The sequence below is a fragment of the Drosophila suzukii genome, chromosome 2L, assembly GCF_043229965.1.
Source record: "Drosophila suzukii chromosome 2L, CBGP_Dsuzu_IsoJpt1.0, whole genome shotgun sequence".
Lineage (NCBI taxonomy): Eukaryota > Metazoa > Arthropoda > Insecta > Diptera > Drosophilidae > Drosophila > Drosophila suzukii.
The window spans coordinates 26,238,428-26,255,662 of record NC_092080.1 but is presented as its reverse complement, the minus strand read 5'-3'; the positions used below and the strand labels follow the sequence as shown (position 1 = coordinate 26,255,662).

Here is a 17,235-nt window from a genome sequence, read left to right as displayed (position 1 = left end):
CGTTGTTTGATCTTGTAGTTGAAGTCCTGCAAATATAAAGCCCAACGAGCTACGCGAAGAGGAACTTCCTTTTTGTTCACCGTCATTTTGAACGCGTTACAATCAGTTACGATTGTGAGCTTTATATTTATAGCCAGTACTTCCAGTTCATACGAATCGTACTTTTCCTCGAACGGTGATGTCTTCCGGCTCATGTATTGGACTGGATGGAAAGCACTGTCTACGGGGTCCTTGTGCAGTAAGACTGCGCCAAAACCGTACTTGGATGCGTCTGTGTGGATTTCCGTTTGTAAGTTAGGATTATATAGGACTGGTTCGCTAATAAGAGCAGTCTTCAGCTTTTCAAACGCAAATTGTTGTTTCTCTCCAAATTCATACTTGGAATCGCCTCTCAGTAAATCCGACAAGGGCCTGGCAATGGATGCGTACCCGTTTAAAAACTTTCGGAAGTAAGAAGTCAGACCTAGGAATCGCTGAATCGCTTTTTTGTCATGTGGTGTGGGAAACTCTTTCACAGCTTCAATCTTTTCTGGACCTGGGGTGATGGTTCCACTTTGAATGATGTATCCTAGGAACTGTACTTTACTGTGCAATATTTGGCACTTACTCCAGTTGATACGTAAACCGTTCCGAGAAGCAACCTGCATGACATCTTTCAACTTAGCCAGTCCTTCTTCAAAGCCTTGACTGGGTATGATTACATCGTCCATGTACACAACGACTACGTTAGTGGCGATGAGCTCCCTTAGAACTGCCATGATAAATCTTGTGAAAACAGCAGGTGAATTTGATATGCCAAATGGTACATAAAGGAATTCAAATTGTCCAGATTGGGTCACAAATGATGTATACTTTCGAGAGCCTGGTTCAATCGGAACGTGGTAGAAGCCGTTTGTTAGATCAAAAGTAGTGAATATCTTGGACCCTTGCAGCTTGTCTAGCACGGTCTCTATATGAGCCATCGGAAAATTGTCTCAGATAATTTTCTCATTTAGTTTTCGATAGTCACAACACAGTCTCTTCTTTCCGTTTTTCTTGGACACCAAAACTACCGGCGATGCGTATTCTGAGGTACTTGGATGGATGATTTTCTCTGTAAGCCAGTCCTGAACCTGATCGTCAACTGTTTTCTGGTCACAGACAGGTAAACGACGTAGATGCTGATAGACAGGTATTTCATCCTTCAAAATGATTTTAATTTGTACCGGAGCATTTGCGTTGCGCTCGGGTGCATACTCTTCAATCAAACTTTTGGCCGCAGACTGCTGTGATTGATTTAAATGGGTTAAATCAACGTGATCCGAAACTGCTGACTGTTCTGCACACATGCCCTTAAAGTCTTGCACAAACTCGTACCCGAAATCGATATGTTTATCTTCGTTACTTTTGGATTCATTCCGTCGCATAAACTCAGTGCCTTCTTTTGTAACTTTCATGTCCACAATATCCAGGATAGTTCTGCCCAAAGTTGCGTCGAAGCCCATGTCCTCATCTGGAACCACGTGAAACTCCACCTCCATGTGCATGTTGTCTATTTCAACAGGAATGACTATGCTCCCAAAAGTTAGAACTTGACTCTCGCCTATTCCCGTCAAACACTTTTCTTTTCCGGTAAGAGCTTCGTTGCCTAGCTTGAGAAAAATGTTCTTGCGCATTAGGCATAGATCTGCGCCTGTGTCGACGAGTCCTTTGAATTGAGCGTAGGGAGATTTGATAATTTTTAGTTCAAGGCCGGAAGCCGTAAACTCGCTTTTTGGCTTAGTAGCTGCGTTCTCCACGTGAACGGCATTAGCATTGCTCTCCTGTTTTACCTCAACCTCGACCTTGCACTGTGCAGCACGATGACCTGGCTGTCCGCACCGATAACAATTATTGTTATCCTTCTTCTTGCAATCTTTCTTTAAATGGGACGGATCCCCACACTTAAAGCATTTACGTACAAACTCGTGTTTTGAGTCGAAGCTTTTGGATCCTTCTGCCTCAGCTACACGCGCTTCATTTTTGTAGGGCATTTTGTATGAGCCGCGAACCTTCTTGTATACTTCAATCTGCTCCTTCAAATCCCTTATGGTTTTCGCCTGATACAACATTATTTTGTTTGCCTTAGCATCTGGAACTCCCTTCACAAAATACTCTATCAAACTCTCTTCGTCTAGGTTAACTGGCTTGGCTATTTCCATCAAAGCATACAAATATTCCTGAAGTGTCTCTACTTTTCTCTGTACACGTTGACCTAGCTTGCGATGAACCTCAGCAGATGATATTTTAACAGCAAATTCACCACGTAATGCTGCCTTTAGAGAATCCCAGTTGCAAATGTTAACCTGACTGCGAATGAACGATTTTGCAGCCCCACTGAGCAACTGCTTAGAGTTAATGAATAGTTGAAGCTGACTCCACTGCACAGTCAAAGCACATTCCTCCAACTCCTGGATCCACTGATCTATATCTGGACTACCTGTACCTGCAAAATTTGAAACACTGCCTTCTACATCTTTAAGTGTAAACAAAGAACGGCTTATAGGCGCTGCCTGCACTGGACAATCGAGAGCGGTAGCTACAGATTCGACTCCATCCGAGTCGTTGTTATCATCATCGTCCTGAATACCAAGGTGAGCCAGGAGTCGATCCTGTAAAACGTGCTTTTGACTGTAGAGTGTTGAGAAAGCTGGCCTCGCTCTCTCGATACTCTCTACCTAGTGACTCCCTTTGGTCCGCAAATTTATCGTCGATCAGCTGCAACAGTTCCATGTTGATTTCCTTCCGTTGACTCGTGAATTTTGCATCAATTTGTTGCACCAATTGTGTGTCCGATGTGCGAGCTACCTTGATTTCGTCATTCGACTTTTCACTCCTTAGTCGCTTTGGTGCATTCATTATGTTGTTGCTTTGATAAATTTTGAGTTTGAGTGATTTGTGTAAATGTGCACTGCAGTATATGTTTGTGTACGTTCCCTTTCTTTTATCTTTCCACTTTCGACCAAAAGAAATGTGTTTTAAGTGTTTTTATACAAAAATATGGAGATTAAACGCACGATTTTACCGCTAAGTGATCGCAGACCACAGGCGGCTTATAGTCCGATAGAAATTATTTATGTTTCTGGACTTAATGGACTTTTTGAGCAACTGTTTCGGGAGCTCTGCAAAAACGCGACTTTCCTTTTGCCTTCACTGCGTTGCAAAGTATTCTAGCATTAAAACTGTAGGAGCCATAGTTTTGGCCGGTTTGTGGGCGCTAGAGTGGACGTGACACTCTGCTGAAATAAACTTGCGCTGCGCAAGAAGCTCAGGAATCTACATACCAAATCGCATTTTTCTAGCTTTTGTAGTTTCCGAAATCTCTGCATTCATCCGGACGGACAGACGGACATGGCTAGATCGACTCAGCTAGTGATCCTGATCAAGAATATGTATTGGCATATCCGCCAAACGGTCAGCCAGGACCGAAACAAAAATAAACGTCAAAACCATCTTTTTCTTTGCGTATTTTCATAAATAATTGACTTCATTTTCATAATACAGTGCAACCACAGCTTACGTAATTTGTTTTGTTGAAGAAATTTCCCTAAAAACTGAAAAAATGTACTTTTTTCATTTTTAGCTACTTTTAAAGGTATTTTTATGTTTAATTATTTCGCAAGGAAAACATATGTTTTGTTTGCACTTTCTCTACCAAATCTCTATATTGCAATCTAATAAGATAAAAATCCAAAGACGGCGAAAAATTGTTCAATAAACTGTTAATAAAACAACATGGAAAAATCGTACGTTCGCGACCGGTACTTAATTCAATAAAAACAAGAAAGGCAGTTACCTTCGGCAAGCCAAAGTTTGTATACCCTTGCAGCTATAATTATTAAATTTAAAAATACAAAAAATGATATTCCCAATAGTATAAGATAATAAGTCAAAAAAAACCGAAGCTATAATTTGTTTCATATGATTTTCCCACCAATTTTCGATCGTTCCTATGGCAGCTATATGATACAGTCGTCCAATTTTGATAAAACTTAATTCGAAATTCAGATCTAATTAAAAAATGTTATTTCCAAGCGTAGGAGGTTATATGTTAAGGAACACCGAAGCTATAATTTGTTTCATATTATTTTCCCACCAATTTTACGATCGTTCCTATGGCAGCTATATGATTTAGTCGTCCGATTTAAATAAAATAAATTTGAAATTCAGAACTAATTAAAAAATGTTATTTCCAAGCGTAGGAGGTTATATGTTAAGGAACACCGAAGCTATAATTTGTTTCATATTATTTTCCCACCAATTTTCCGATCGTTCCTATGGCAGCTATATGATACAGTCGTCCGATTTTGATAAAATTAAATTCGAAACTCAGAACTAAGTAAAAAATGTTATTTCCAAGCTATGGAGGTTATATGTTTAAAAACAGCAAAGATATAATTTTTTAAAAAATTTTTCCGATCATTCCTATGGGAGCTGTAAGATATAATTGTCCGATCCGGCTGGTTCCAACTTATATAATACCTGCAAAGGAAAGAAGACTTTTGGAAAAGTTACAGCCCGATAGCTTTAAAACTGAGAGACTAGTTTGCGTAGAAGCGGACGGACAGACGGACATGGCTAGATCGACTCGGGGTCTATGGGGTCGGAAACGTCTCCTTCACTGCGTTGCAAACTTCTGACCGAAACCATTATACCCTCTGCAAGGGTATAAAAACAAATAGAGATATTTCCTTGGAAACAGACTCGATAGAAAGCTACATGAATCCACTTTAAAAGTAAAGGTATTTCTTTAGAACATTCCGCCCCAATTCGCAAATTGTTGCATTTTACTAGATTAAGCCCAAGTCGACTTCCATTTTACGTACGTCGAGACCGCATTTTTTTGCCAATATTATGAAAATTATAGCTCAAAAAACCCCATCATTTACACTAAGCAAAGAGCTAACAAAATGCTATCAAATACCAAAACAAAAATTCAGAAATGTTTATTTTATTTTTTTATTTACACTAAGTGCGTACGAACGTACGTCCGCGACCCGTAAAAATGCTTATATCTATACTTTATAAGGTCAGAAACGCTTCCTTCTGCCTGTTACGACGAATCTTGTATACCCTTTTACTCTACAAGTAACGGATATAACTACACAGAGAGAATTATTCAAGTAATTTGTACTCAAATTGAGTATTTTTGTACTCAAAAATTCAGCATGAACAAAAATTCTCACATTGAGTGCAAAATACTCACTTTCAGTACAAATTTCTCAAAAAATTTGTACTTAATTTGAGTACGTTTGTACTCTTTTTTGAACATTTTTCCTCAATATGAGTACAAACTGCACTCATTTTAAGAAATAATTTAGCTTGAATTTTAGAATCGAGTATCCCCTTTTCTCAAACTGAGAAATTTCTAGCGCTCAAAATGAGAAACAAGTTCTTGATAGTGAACTTATAAATTCTTAAATGAAGAACTTTTGCACTTAAACCCGCTCCACCCATTCCCAGAAAAATGGTAAAATATTTTTTTTCATTATATTTTGTAATACAGTTATATATATACAAACATATTATTTTTTATTTAAGTTTATGTTACATGTTATGGGTTATGATATTATTCCCTTAGCTGTCTGGTCTAGCGAAAAGCAAAGAGGCTGAAAAGAAAACGTTATTGTTAGCAAATATTGTAAATATATATGCATATATAAATATGAAACAATAAAATTAGAATGTTATTAAATGTACATTTAAAATGCATGTATGTATGTATGTACATTATACATAAAAAACTAACAAAAGTAGACACGTGCTTCACGCCACTTACAATCACACATACATACATAAATATTGATGTACACGCTTTGGCAATATTTTTGCAGTGTTTGTTTATTGTATCATTATTAAGCACATTATAAATACAGTTAAAATTAAAGAACTTACCCTCGAGGTACGGAAGGGTGGCACGAATGTCCAGTTCACTACAAAAGTTTTTTAACTTTGTGTTACGCGCACGTCTTCACTTTGCTAAATCACACGGCAAATGACAGTCACACAACTGCGGCGCGTACCACTTTACACACCCATTAGTGAGAAAGAGACAACCATATACGCAACGAACTAAAGGCCGCTCATCTCTCGTCTCGTTCGCAGAACGGAATTCTCTAGAACCAATTATGAGAATTATCAACTCATTTTTGAGTCTATCGAATACTCATAATGAGAATATTAATTCTCAAGTTTGAAATTGAAGAACACATTTCCTCAAACTTAGAATTTTGTGATCAATTCAAGTTATTTTTCTTAAAATGAGTGCAACTTTCCTCAAAATGAGCTTTTTCCACAAATTTTGTTCTTAAATTGAGTACATCCTCAAAATGAGAATACAAATTCTCAATTTCAGAACGTCATAATTTTCTCTGTGTAGTAATGGGTATTCAAATTACAAAAGTTGAGTCTAGGCATGCAGATTTTAGAGCTTTTGGCGCAGCTCAAGTTCGATTTACCAAAGTTTTACGCCCACTCAAACGCCCATAAGCCGCCCAAAACTGTGGCGCCCAGTTATCTCGTCAATACCTATAAATTGACCATACCTATCAATTATAGGGTATCTGGACTATCATATTGATAAAAGTATCCACTTTAAAATTGGAATAGACTTCGAAGACTCGCAAAAATCGCATTATGTACACGGGTTTCGCCCTACGAGAGTTAGTCGTAGACTAATGAGAAACCAGAACGACTTACAGCGCTATTACGTGCACAAATTTACGGTCCATTTTCCGTCTCTTTTAGTAAGTAAAATTACAATTTAATTAATTTTATTCTATGTTTTTTATTCGAGCAAGTTTTTCTTTTGCACAAACATATTTACTTACGTACATATTAAATAATAACGGACTTTAAGATCCACGAACGATGTCACACATATGTACATTACCACAAATGTACACATATGTAATATTTAATATATATGACATTGTTTTCGCAACTCAATTTAAGCACTATACAAATGTAAGAGATATATGTATGTGTCGAAATCGAGGTCAAATTAATGATGAAACCGAGACCAATTCATCTGAAAATCGAGATCGATTCGATGTTGAAACCGAGAAGACTTCATCTCAAAAGCCATTCGCAAAGCGAGATCACTTCGATATCGGTTTTGAGAGTTTCAGTATGAATCCATCTTGGCTCACTTTTGAGATCGATAACTTTGAGAACGATTTTTTCCTTGAGTGTTGATCGACTCGGCTAGTGATCCCGATGAAGCAAAAACACCCCTTAACGAGGTAAAGGGTCGTGACGATCGCACCTTCAACATAAAAAATTACTGATATAAAAGTTTATAAATACACTTCCTTAAATTAGCGCATTCGGCACGCTGCAATAAAAAATGCCTGTGTCGGCAAAAAGCTCCTATACTTATACTCCTATACTCCTATACACGGTGCTGAAACAAACATGCGCTGCGTAAGAGCTCAGGAATCTTCACGCCAAATCTCAATTGCCCATATAGTTTCCGAGATCTCAGCGTTCATCCGGACGGACAGACAGACGGACATGGCTAGATCGACTTGGCTAGTGATCCTGATCAAGAATATAAATACTTTATGGGGTCGGAAACGTTTCCTTCTGCCTGTTCATACTTTCCGACGAATCTAGTATACCCTTTTACTCTACGAGTAACGGGTATAAAAATGTAGATTTATACCTTTTTAGTGTGACTTTTTACAACAAAGTGTTATATGTCAAAATTTGAGGAATCTTAAGGGCGATTGAGAACTGTACAAAATCCTTTAAAAAATCTGAAATAAAAGTTTTGCACTACATTTAAACTACGGAAAATTTAGAGAATTTTTCGCTCAGTGTTAAAATAGTTTGGCCATTTATAGTATAAATATCCATGTGGACTATTTGTAATGATCGATCCGGAATTTCGGTTTTTTGATATATAGGCTTAGGTGGTCCTCTGTCACACTTGAGCATTTGGCAAGTATCGCATAGATTAAATATTTGCGAGATCTTTTGCTGCATGTATGGAAAGTAAATGGTTCTTTGAAATTCATTAGCCCAGGACTGTGACGATTTAAAATTTCTTTCCCAAAAAGATAGGGGCGAAAATACTTAGTAGCCCAAATGGTGTCCAAAGAAATTTTTTTCACTCGTAGACTAGTGTTTACCTCTTTCGTTGAGCGTTCTACTTGCGAATGAAACCGGTCTGTCAGAACCTATGGTTCCTAGCGACAAGACCGCTCCTGTTGCTTCATTACTAGCACCGGTGGGAAACATGGTTGGGGTGTTTTAGTAGAGGATTGTTACGCATCAAGGTTTTACAAGCTTCGAAAGATTTTTTAAATTCTTCCGCTAACAGTAACTGTTGTGTCATGGGCTTAATGATTTCTGCAAAGTCCCGAATGAACTTTCTTAAATAGCCCCATAGACCCAGGACCGATTTGATTTCCTTACTTGTAGTCGGGATCGGAAATGCCTTTATTGCTGTGATCTTCTTGGGGTTAGGCTTAATAGCGACTTCTGTAACAACTCTTTGAACATCGCCGGGGCGTTGGTCAGTCCGAACGGCATGCGAATAAATTCGAAGTGCCCCCCTTGAGCCGAAAGGACAGTTTTGGGTGTATCTTAAGCGAATAGTTAGCAGTTTGTTTATCTGTCTTTAAATTTCTGCTGCTTCCGTGGGGCTGAGCCTGAATGGTCTACAAAATACGGGCTTGTCGTCCATAATTTGTATATATTGTTTTACTTTATTGGTGAACGACAATTTGTCACTTTCGCGAAATACTAAATTTGAGAACTTCCTGCAGAGTTTGAAAACGTGTTGCTTTTCTTCCTCTCTTAAGTTTTCGGTCCGGTAATCTTGTATTTGACATTGCTTAAATTTGTTTACCTTCAACCTCGAATGCAAGAAGAACTTTATGGGTTTGGAAGAGAAATTGTTAATTTCGATAACTTTCCCCGTTATAAAAAAGTTCTCTCCTAAATTGGGACCTAAGCCAGGGATTTAGAATCCTCTTCGATATTATAGATCTCTAAGTTATGATTTGGTTCAGCAAGTAAGGGGAGTACAACGTTCGGCGTAATAAACCTTAGATCCGGGACATTGATTTTGGCTTGAAGTTGGGTCAAGTTATTCATACCAATTAGCCTATGGTTTTTCTTCAAACCAAGGTAAGTCCTGCTCTTAAGTAAAACACAGAACTTGGATGCTAATATATATTTTGTACTTTTTTATACTGAGTGATTGTTCAGAATTGAGATCTGTTTTCTTAGTGGGCTTTTTAGCGTGGTTCTTCGAAGAGTGTGCCCAGAGAGGTTTTTTGATACCAATCTATTCTGAGGAGTTTTCAGCGATGCCAGATGGCAGAAAACATGATCGCCACAAGCCGAATAACAGGTTAGAAAATTCCCTATGGTCGTTAGTTTCTTCGAAAATGGGTGTTATTGTCATTTGTAAAATTTGATGTTCTTGTAGAACTGTTGTAATTGAGATAGGCTTTTCGAGCCTGGTTTTTTTATTGCCTGGTACGAATTTAGGATTGATGAAAGAACCCTCAGCACCAGTGTCTATAAGAAATTATAGATTGTGTTTATTTTGGAGTGACAATTCTATGTTGGGTAGGTTGACCTTTATTCGAAAATTACTCAAGATCCAGCTTTTCGAGGCCCTTGACTGAAAATTTTCCTCTCGTCAATATTATGTTCTGTCTCGGTAACCTCTGTCTTGTCCTTAATCTCAATATTGAACATCTGTTCAAGTTAAATCTGTTATTATTACAGTTTTTCTTGGCGCCGGTGCTCGATGTACTGCGCTCGAGTTGCGATTATTATTAGTATTATCTTTGATTATAAGCAGGGCAATCGAGTCGCTGTTGCGGAAACGGTCCGTTTGCCTTTTTAGCTGTCTATTTTGTGGTTCCATTCCATTTTGTGTTCCATTCTTTGATAGCCAAATCATAAGCTTCTTCTGCCTAAGTTACCTCTGAGTCCCGTAAGAAATGCCGTCAGGCACGATTACGAGGTAAATATCTATCTAACCATGACTGCAAACGGATCGGTCTCCTCTATCTAGATAACCACCCCCGTCCGCGAAAGTAATTTTAGAGATACGGATTTTAATTTTTTTCCAATAACATTAAGACTATTCTAAAATAAAATAGAGTGGGCGTGGCAAACTTTTTGTTGGGTCAATCGATAGGTATTGATGAGAACAATACAATTCAGTAAAAATTTGTATTCTAGCATCAAAACTTTAGAACCCACAGTTTTGGACGGTTTGTGGGCGTCAGAGTGGGCGTGGCAAGAAGCTCAGGAATCTGCATGCCAAATCTCAATAGCCTAGCTCTTATAGTTTCCGAGATCTCAGCGTTCATCCGGTTACACAGACGGACAGACGGACATGGTTAGATCGAATCGGCTAGTGATCCTGATCAAGAATATATATACTTTATGGGGTCGAAAACGCTTCCTCCTGCCTGTTACATACTTTCCGACGAATCTAGTATACCCTTTTACTCTACGAGTAACGGGTATAAATATATAAAGTAGAAAAGTTAATCAGCAGTAATTTTTTTAGTTAAGTTCTAGTTCTAGTAAAAAAGTCATGAAGTAAAAGTTGTTTAGATAAATCAAGAAAATATAAAGAATTTTATTTGCGGTTTGTTTGCTGCTTAAGATTTGTGGCCATATATCACATACATTGCCAAAGAAATCTGATTCGCCTTTGCATTAGATCGAGAAAAAATTATAAGTTTTGTCATTTCTAATTTCATTATTTAATTTATTTAAGTTCAAACTCATCGCATAAGAGACCGCATGAATATTTTACTTTTATATAAACAATATTTGTATCCAATATTTTTATACCAATTTTATCTTTATATTATATCTTTATATCGTTCAAAAGTTATATTTTTTTACTACGTTTTGATTTAAATCGATGTTTATTGCTTTAGCTGTCCCCATGCATTATCAGTATTTGTCTTTTAGTTTTTAAATAACAAAATTATAATGTTTTAAGTCCTCGAAAAACTGACTCGGCGTAATATGACACTCCTGAACACCAAGGGACCGTTTGATTAAATATGATTTTGGTTGGCAACCGAACGGTCAAAGGAAGGGCGATATAAATCTCTATCAACATCCGAAATTTTCAGGTGTTCAAAGATTAGTTTTAAATTCTGTACATTTTCTGTAATGTCTGGCTAAAACGTGTAGTACTTCGTCCCTTTGTTTTTGCTTGTCCTTTCACGCGAATATTTTAGAATTAATTATTAAAATAGGCTATACTTATTAACTTATGATATTTATTTCTTTTGCTTCTTTTGCTTACGAATTTATTTGACTTTTATTTATTCAAATTTATATGTTTTTACATGTTCATATTTTTGCTGTCAATCAATATTTGATTTTTGGTTGATCAGCGGAGGTCATTGACCTTGCAAATTTTATGCAATTTTATCCGCTTTGTCTAGCTAGTTTCAAACTTTGAGTTTAGCTTTAACATGAGAACACTTTCTCTTTTTTTATCTTAGCTTATACATTTTTTTAGTTTTAGACTAGGATTTTTTATACCCGTTACTCGTAGAGTAAAAGGTTATACTAGATTCGCCGGAAAGTATGTAACAGACACAAGGAAGCGTTTCCGACCCCATAAAGTATATATATTCTTGATCAGGATCACTAGCCATGTCCGTCTGTCCGTCCGTCCGGATGAACGCTGAGATCTCGGAAACTATAAGAGCTAGGCTATTGAGATTCGGCATGCAGATTCCTGAGCTTCTTACGCAGCGCAAGTTTGTTTCTACAGTTTTGATGCTGGAATAAAAATTTTAACTGAAATGTATTGGTCTCGTCAATACCTATCGATTGATTCAAAATAACGCCCATAACGCTTAAATATGTCCACCGCCGGTAGGTGGCGCATTTTAATCTCGCTTTGCTGCTTGCCTATATCCATTTCCCTTTGATCCCTTTAGCTGTGATATCACTCGGTGATAGCACTCTCCAAAACATAAAAAACTAAATGTAAGCATGAAATTCATCAATCCTTTATCGCAAATTATTCCAAGACCCACACTACATGTCCTAGTTGCCAAGCCGTATGTTTTGAGAAACCAGCAACTCCTTCTCAGAATACTAGACAGCAGATGAGCCAGGTGTTAACTGCGAGTGGCAATACGCCAATGGGATTTCAAGGTTCAGCAGGGTTGGGAGCTTCTCAAACAGAATTAATTGAGAATACAGTCAAAAGCGCTATACAAGGAATGCAGAATGAATTACTAACTATGTCGTCAGATAAAATGGCCAAGCTTATAGATACAAACCTTGCGGCACGCTTTCAGCCAACAGGTATAAATATCTCTGAGCAAGAAGAAGGTGTAGATATGGAGCGAAAAATTCCAGTAGATTATACGGGTGTTCAAGCAGGCTCGGGACGAGGAACTCCTAGGAGTTTCACATCCGATCTAAGCCAGAGGCCGGATGAGGTAGGCCACATTTTAAGTAGCTGGAAATTGCGTTTTAGTGGTTGTTCTGATGGTATTAGCGTTGATAACTTTATTTACCGGGTTCAGGCTCTCACAGAACAGACTCTGGAGGGGGACTACTGGATCCTTAGTAGCAATGCAAATCTCTTGTTTGAAGGAAAGGCTAGGGAATTTTACTGGAGATGCCGTAAGCGAACAAGCTATCTTCAATGGGAATTCGTTTGTAATGCTTTGAGAAAACAATATCGTGAGGCTCGGACGGACACGGACATAAGGGAGGCCATTCGCGATAGGAAACAGCGAGAAAAAGAGGGATTTGACTTTTTTTACGATGCTGTGGTTGAAATGTTGGACAGTTTAAAAGTGCCGTTGTCAGAAATGGAGTTCGTCGAAATTTTAAAGAGGAATTTAAGGCCGGAGATTAGCCATGAGATTTTAAATCTCCAGGCACGATCTGTGGAAAAATGGGAGAAATTTGTCGTCTTAGGGAAGACTTTTTGGAAGATGTGCGAAAGACTCAGGGGTACCAAAAGGTTGTTAAGATGTCGAGGAATTTTCCGATGCTGATCTCAGTTGGTAAGTCGGGGCTTATTTTTTCTTTAACTGCCATAAAGAAGGACACCGATACCAAGATTGTACGTCTAAGACAAAAGTTTTCTGTTTTAAGTGTGGCCTTATGAATGCCAATAGTCATACTTGTGTTCGGTGTCAAAATAACGGAAGGGCGAACACAGGCAGCTATCGCCAATCGACCTGTGTTCCACCAAGCAAGGCAACCAACGAAGAATCGAATCAGCCATCAATATTTCAATTGTTTGTGAGTCTGAGTCCAATGAAGGTCAAAAACTTTCAATCGGTTGGTCTAATATGGTGAGTGATAATGTTAATTTAAATAGTCCTAAATTACCTAGAAAAATGTCAAGAAATACTAAAAGATTAAGATGGTTTTGGTTTAGTAACAGGATTGTTGGATACCGGAGCAGCTATAAATGTCATCGGCGGTAAATTAGCTGTGCAATTATACGCAGCAGGGTCAAATTAAAAAGTGTTTCAATGGTAAATAAAATAGGTAAAATGAAAACCGAAGTGACTTTCAGAGACGTATCCAAGGAGCTCGAGTTTCGCACTGCGCCGTCCTCGGGTCAGGACCTATACCAAGGGGTACATTTTCGGAGTACCTTTGATTTATTACCACCATCCATGCAAGTCTCTGGCAATCATATACTGTCCAATATACAACGAAATACTCTCAGTAAGGTAGTGGCCAAATTTCCAAAATTTCCTGTATCTCCTGCTGTAGAAAAACTTATATATGCCGAAGTCGACAGAATGTCTTAAATGGGAGTGATAGAGGAGTCCCAGAGCGCTTGGTCGTCACCAGCTGTTTTCGTTAAAAAGCCAGGAAAAGTCTGTGTTTAGATAGTCGCAAAGTCAATGCTGTGACGAAAAAGGATACATATCCCTTACCGCAAGTCGATGGTATTTTGTCACGACTACCCAAGGCATTGTGTATCTAGAGTTTGGATCTGAAAGATGCCTATTGGCAGATCCCTTTAGATCCAAAATCACGCGAAGAGACGGCTTTTACCATTCCGGGAAAGCCTCTTTATCAGTACAATGTGATGCCGTTCGGGCATACAAACGCCTCGCAAACTATGACACGCCCAATGGACAAGGTCATACCAGCCAATCTACGCAATGAGGTTTTTGTTTATTTGGATGATCTATTGGTGGTGTCGGATAGCTTTAAAACCCATCTAAAAGTGCTAGGCTTAGTAGCTGAGCAGGTGAAGATCGCTGGTCTAACTCTTAACGTGGAAAAAAAACATTTTTGTATGCGATCAGCGAAATATTTAGGTCATATAGTTGGGGAAGGAGCTATACGGACTGATCCAGAAAAAATATCGGCAATGTCTGAATTCCTTCTTCCAAGAAACTTGAAATCTCTCCGAAGTTTCTTAGGGATAGTAGGCTGGTATCGCAAGTTGATCAGCAGCCCCACTAACAGACTTGCTTAAGCCCAAGAAAAAATTCCAGATGACTCCAGAAGGCGAAACAGCATTTAATCAGCTAAAAACTATGCAATGTTCTGCTCCTATATTACGCAACGCAGATTTCAGTAAGCCCTTTTTCATGCAGTGTGACGTGAGTAAAACGGGAGTAGGTGGAGTCTTGGTACAAAAAACCGAGGAAGGGGACGAATATCCAATCGTATTCGTGTCAAAAAACTAAACAAGGCACAACGCAACTATTCAGCCACTGAGCAGGAATGTCTAGCGGCTATAGTATGCAAAAAAAGCTTTAGGCCTTACATTGAAGGACATGAATTTGCGGTCATAATAGACCACGCATCTCTTAAATGGCTCATGTCCTAGACCGATTAACATTCTCGTCTAGCTCGGTGGGCATTGAAGCTACAAGGCTTAAATTTTAAGATAGATGTACCGGATCCTTATCAAGAGTAAACGAGGCTGAATTAGCATCTGTTAATTTAAGTCATGGATTGTTGATCGCTCTTCAGTCGCCACAGTATGTGAAGGGAGCGAAAAGAGTAATAGCAAATCAAGATAAGTTGCCAGACTTGAAGTAGATGGACTGGTGTACAGGAAATCAGATCATGCCACGGGCGACCCGTTCCATGATACCTTTATTTGGAAGCTTTGGATTCCCGAAGATTCAGTATCAGAGGTGTTAAAGAAATCCCACGATGACCCACTTGCTTCGCATGGATGCGTACATAAAACTTTGGAAACAATTCGTAGGTATTATTATTGGCCTGGTCTGACCAATGATGTCAAGTCATATATTCAGTCCTGTGAAACATGCAAGACCACCTAGTATCCAAACAGAATACAGCGGCCACCAATGGGCGTGGCACCAGAGTCACAGCGGTTCTTTCAGCGTTTGTATGTTGGCTTCCTAGGCCCATATCCCAGATCTTGTTCTGGCAGTGAGGGAATTTTCATTGTTTTGGACTATTACTCCAAGTTCGTGTTCCCAAAAGCGGTCAAGAAGCTCCACAGCCGACGTGGTGATAAAATATATGCAACAGGAATTATTCTATGAGTTCGGATTCCCGGAGACCATAGTATCTGACAATGGTTCCCAGTTTAAGAAGGAAGCCTTTCAGAAGTTTCTAAGGGAATACCAAATATCGCATAGGCTTATTCGCCTCAGGTTAACGCTTCCGAACGGGTAAATTGATTAGTGATCTCCGCCATCCGGTCGTACGTAAGAGCTGACCAAACAGATTGGGATGAGCAGCTTAGTAGTATATGATGTGCTCTTCGTTCTGCAGTCCATTCAGCTATAGGGACCACACCGTACTATATGGTACTTGGGCAACATTTCCACTCGTCTCGTTGAGAGCGTTGGGAATTTTGGAGGACAGATCTGCTGTGCTTACGCGAGAAGATGCTCTGGAGTTGGTCAGGAAAAAGGCTCAAGAAGTTATGATTAGGCAAAACGCCAAAAACGAGCGTCAATACAAATTGCAGAGAAGAGAGGTTGCATACAGCGAAAGGCAAGAAGTATACCGAAAGAATTTTAAAAAGAGTAGTTTTCCATCCGGATAAAGTTCAAAATTCGAACCGACGTACATTAAAGCCAGAGTCTGAAAGAAGTTAAGAAATTCATCTTATGAGCTTGAAGATTTACAAGGAAATTTGGTAGGTCGTTTTCACTGAACGAACTACAAGCTAGATGGAGATCATCCTTCGGGTTTTTAAACCCAAAGTCTGTTCTTAGGAGGGGGGCTTTTTTGTAGCGCATGTAGTTAGCCAGATGCAAAATATGGTAAGCGCCATCTAGGAGTCGCTCTGCAGTGCGGGATGTGGCAAAGGAAAAGCGGCAAGGAGAGCAAAAGACCTCTCTGTCAATTTAGCTTAAAATTAATTTTATTAGGCTTGGCGCTTAAGTTGAAAATCAATCGCACAATAATTGAGCGAATATTGGCGAAAGAGCTTAAAACCAAAGAGGGCACCAAAACGCCCAAGTCTTGCAACAACAAAAGCGTTGTAAATCGCCATCCCAGCTTAAGCTCTTTTGGATTCCGCCAGTAGTTGCGCAGCCGCCTTCGAGGGCGTGTTTTAAATACCCCGGGGAAAAAATGATCGGAAAACGTTAGTTCTCGACAGAGGCGGGAAAAAGTTTCAGTTTTTGGTAAAAAGGGAGTAATCTCTTAAAATTCGAACTTTAGTTCGAATAAATTTTTCGATGCTACAATAAATTATTCCAAGTTTTTCGTAAAGATAGAGACTTCGGCAGAATGCAGTGCGAGAGAGGAGGTGGTGTCATCGTGGCTGTTAGCTGTAAATTCTGTTGCACTGTAATTCGACTCCTAACCGATGACTCCCTTCTGGACCAATTGGCGGTGACGGTGTCTGGCTCATCCGGGAAGATATCGATTGTGGCTTCCTATGTTCCACCTGGCAGTGATTCTGGGCTTTATCAGGCTCACTTAGACAACATCTCTAACATCCATGCCAGCTTGGAGGACTCTGATGGCATATGTGTGGCAGGAGACTTCAACCTCAGCTCTGTTTTCTGGACGTGGGGCCCACGAGCATCTGCTATGGTGACCGGAAATGTTCATCAATCACATGAAATAATGTTTAATAATGTTTTCAATGATTTACATAAGCTTCTTGATTTAATCTTCATTAATTCTATTGTTCACTCTAACGTAACTCTGGCTAAATTTACGATTTCAAATGGTGTTGTACATCACAAACCCTTGTGCTTAAACATCGAATTTTACAAC

General features: G+C 39.0%; 1 protein-coding gene across 1 annotated transcript; it reads right to left on the bottom strand.

Moving 5' to 3' along the window:
• Positions 1 to 974: 974 nt before the first annotated feature.
• Positions 975 to 2,877, bottom strand: LOC136117840 (uncharacterized). Its single transcript, XM_065868897.2, has 2 exons — positions 2,697 to 2,877; positions 975 to 2,464 (listed from the first exon to the last, which is right to left on the bottom strand). The coding sequence occupies exons 1-2, from the start codon at positions 2,875 to 2,877 to the stop codon at positions 975 to 977; spliced, it is 1,671 nt and encodes a 556-aa protein (XP_065724969.2).
• Positions 2,878 to 17,235: the final 14,358 nt, after the last annotated feature.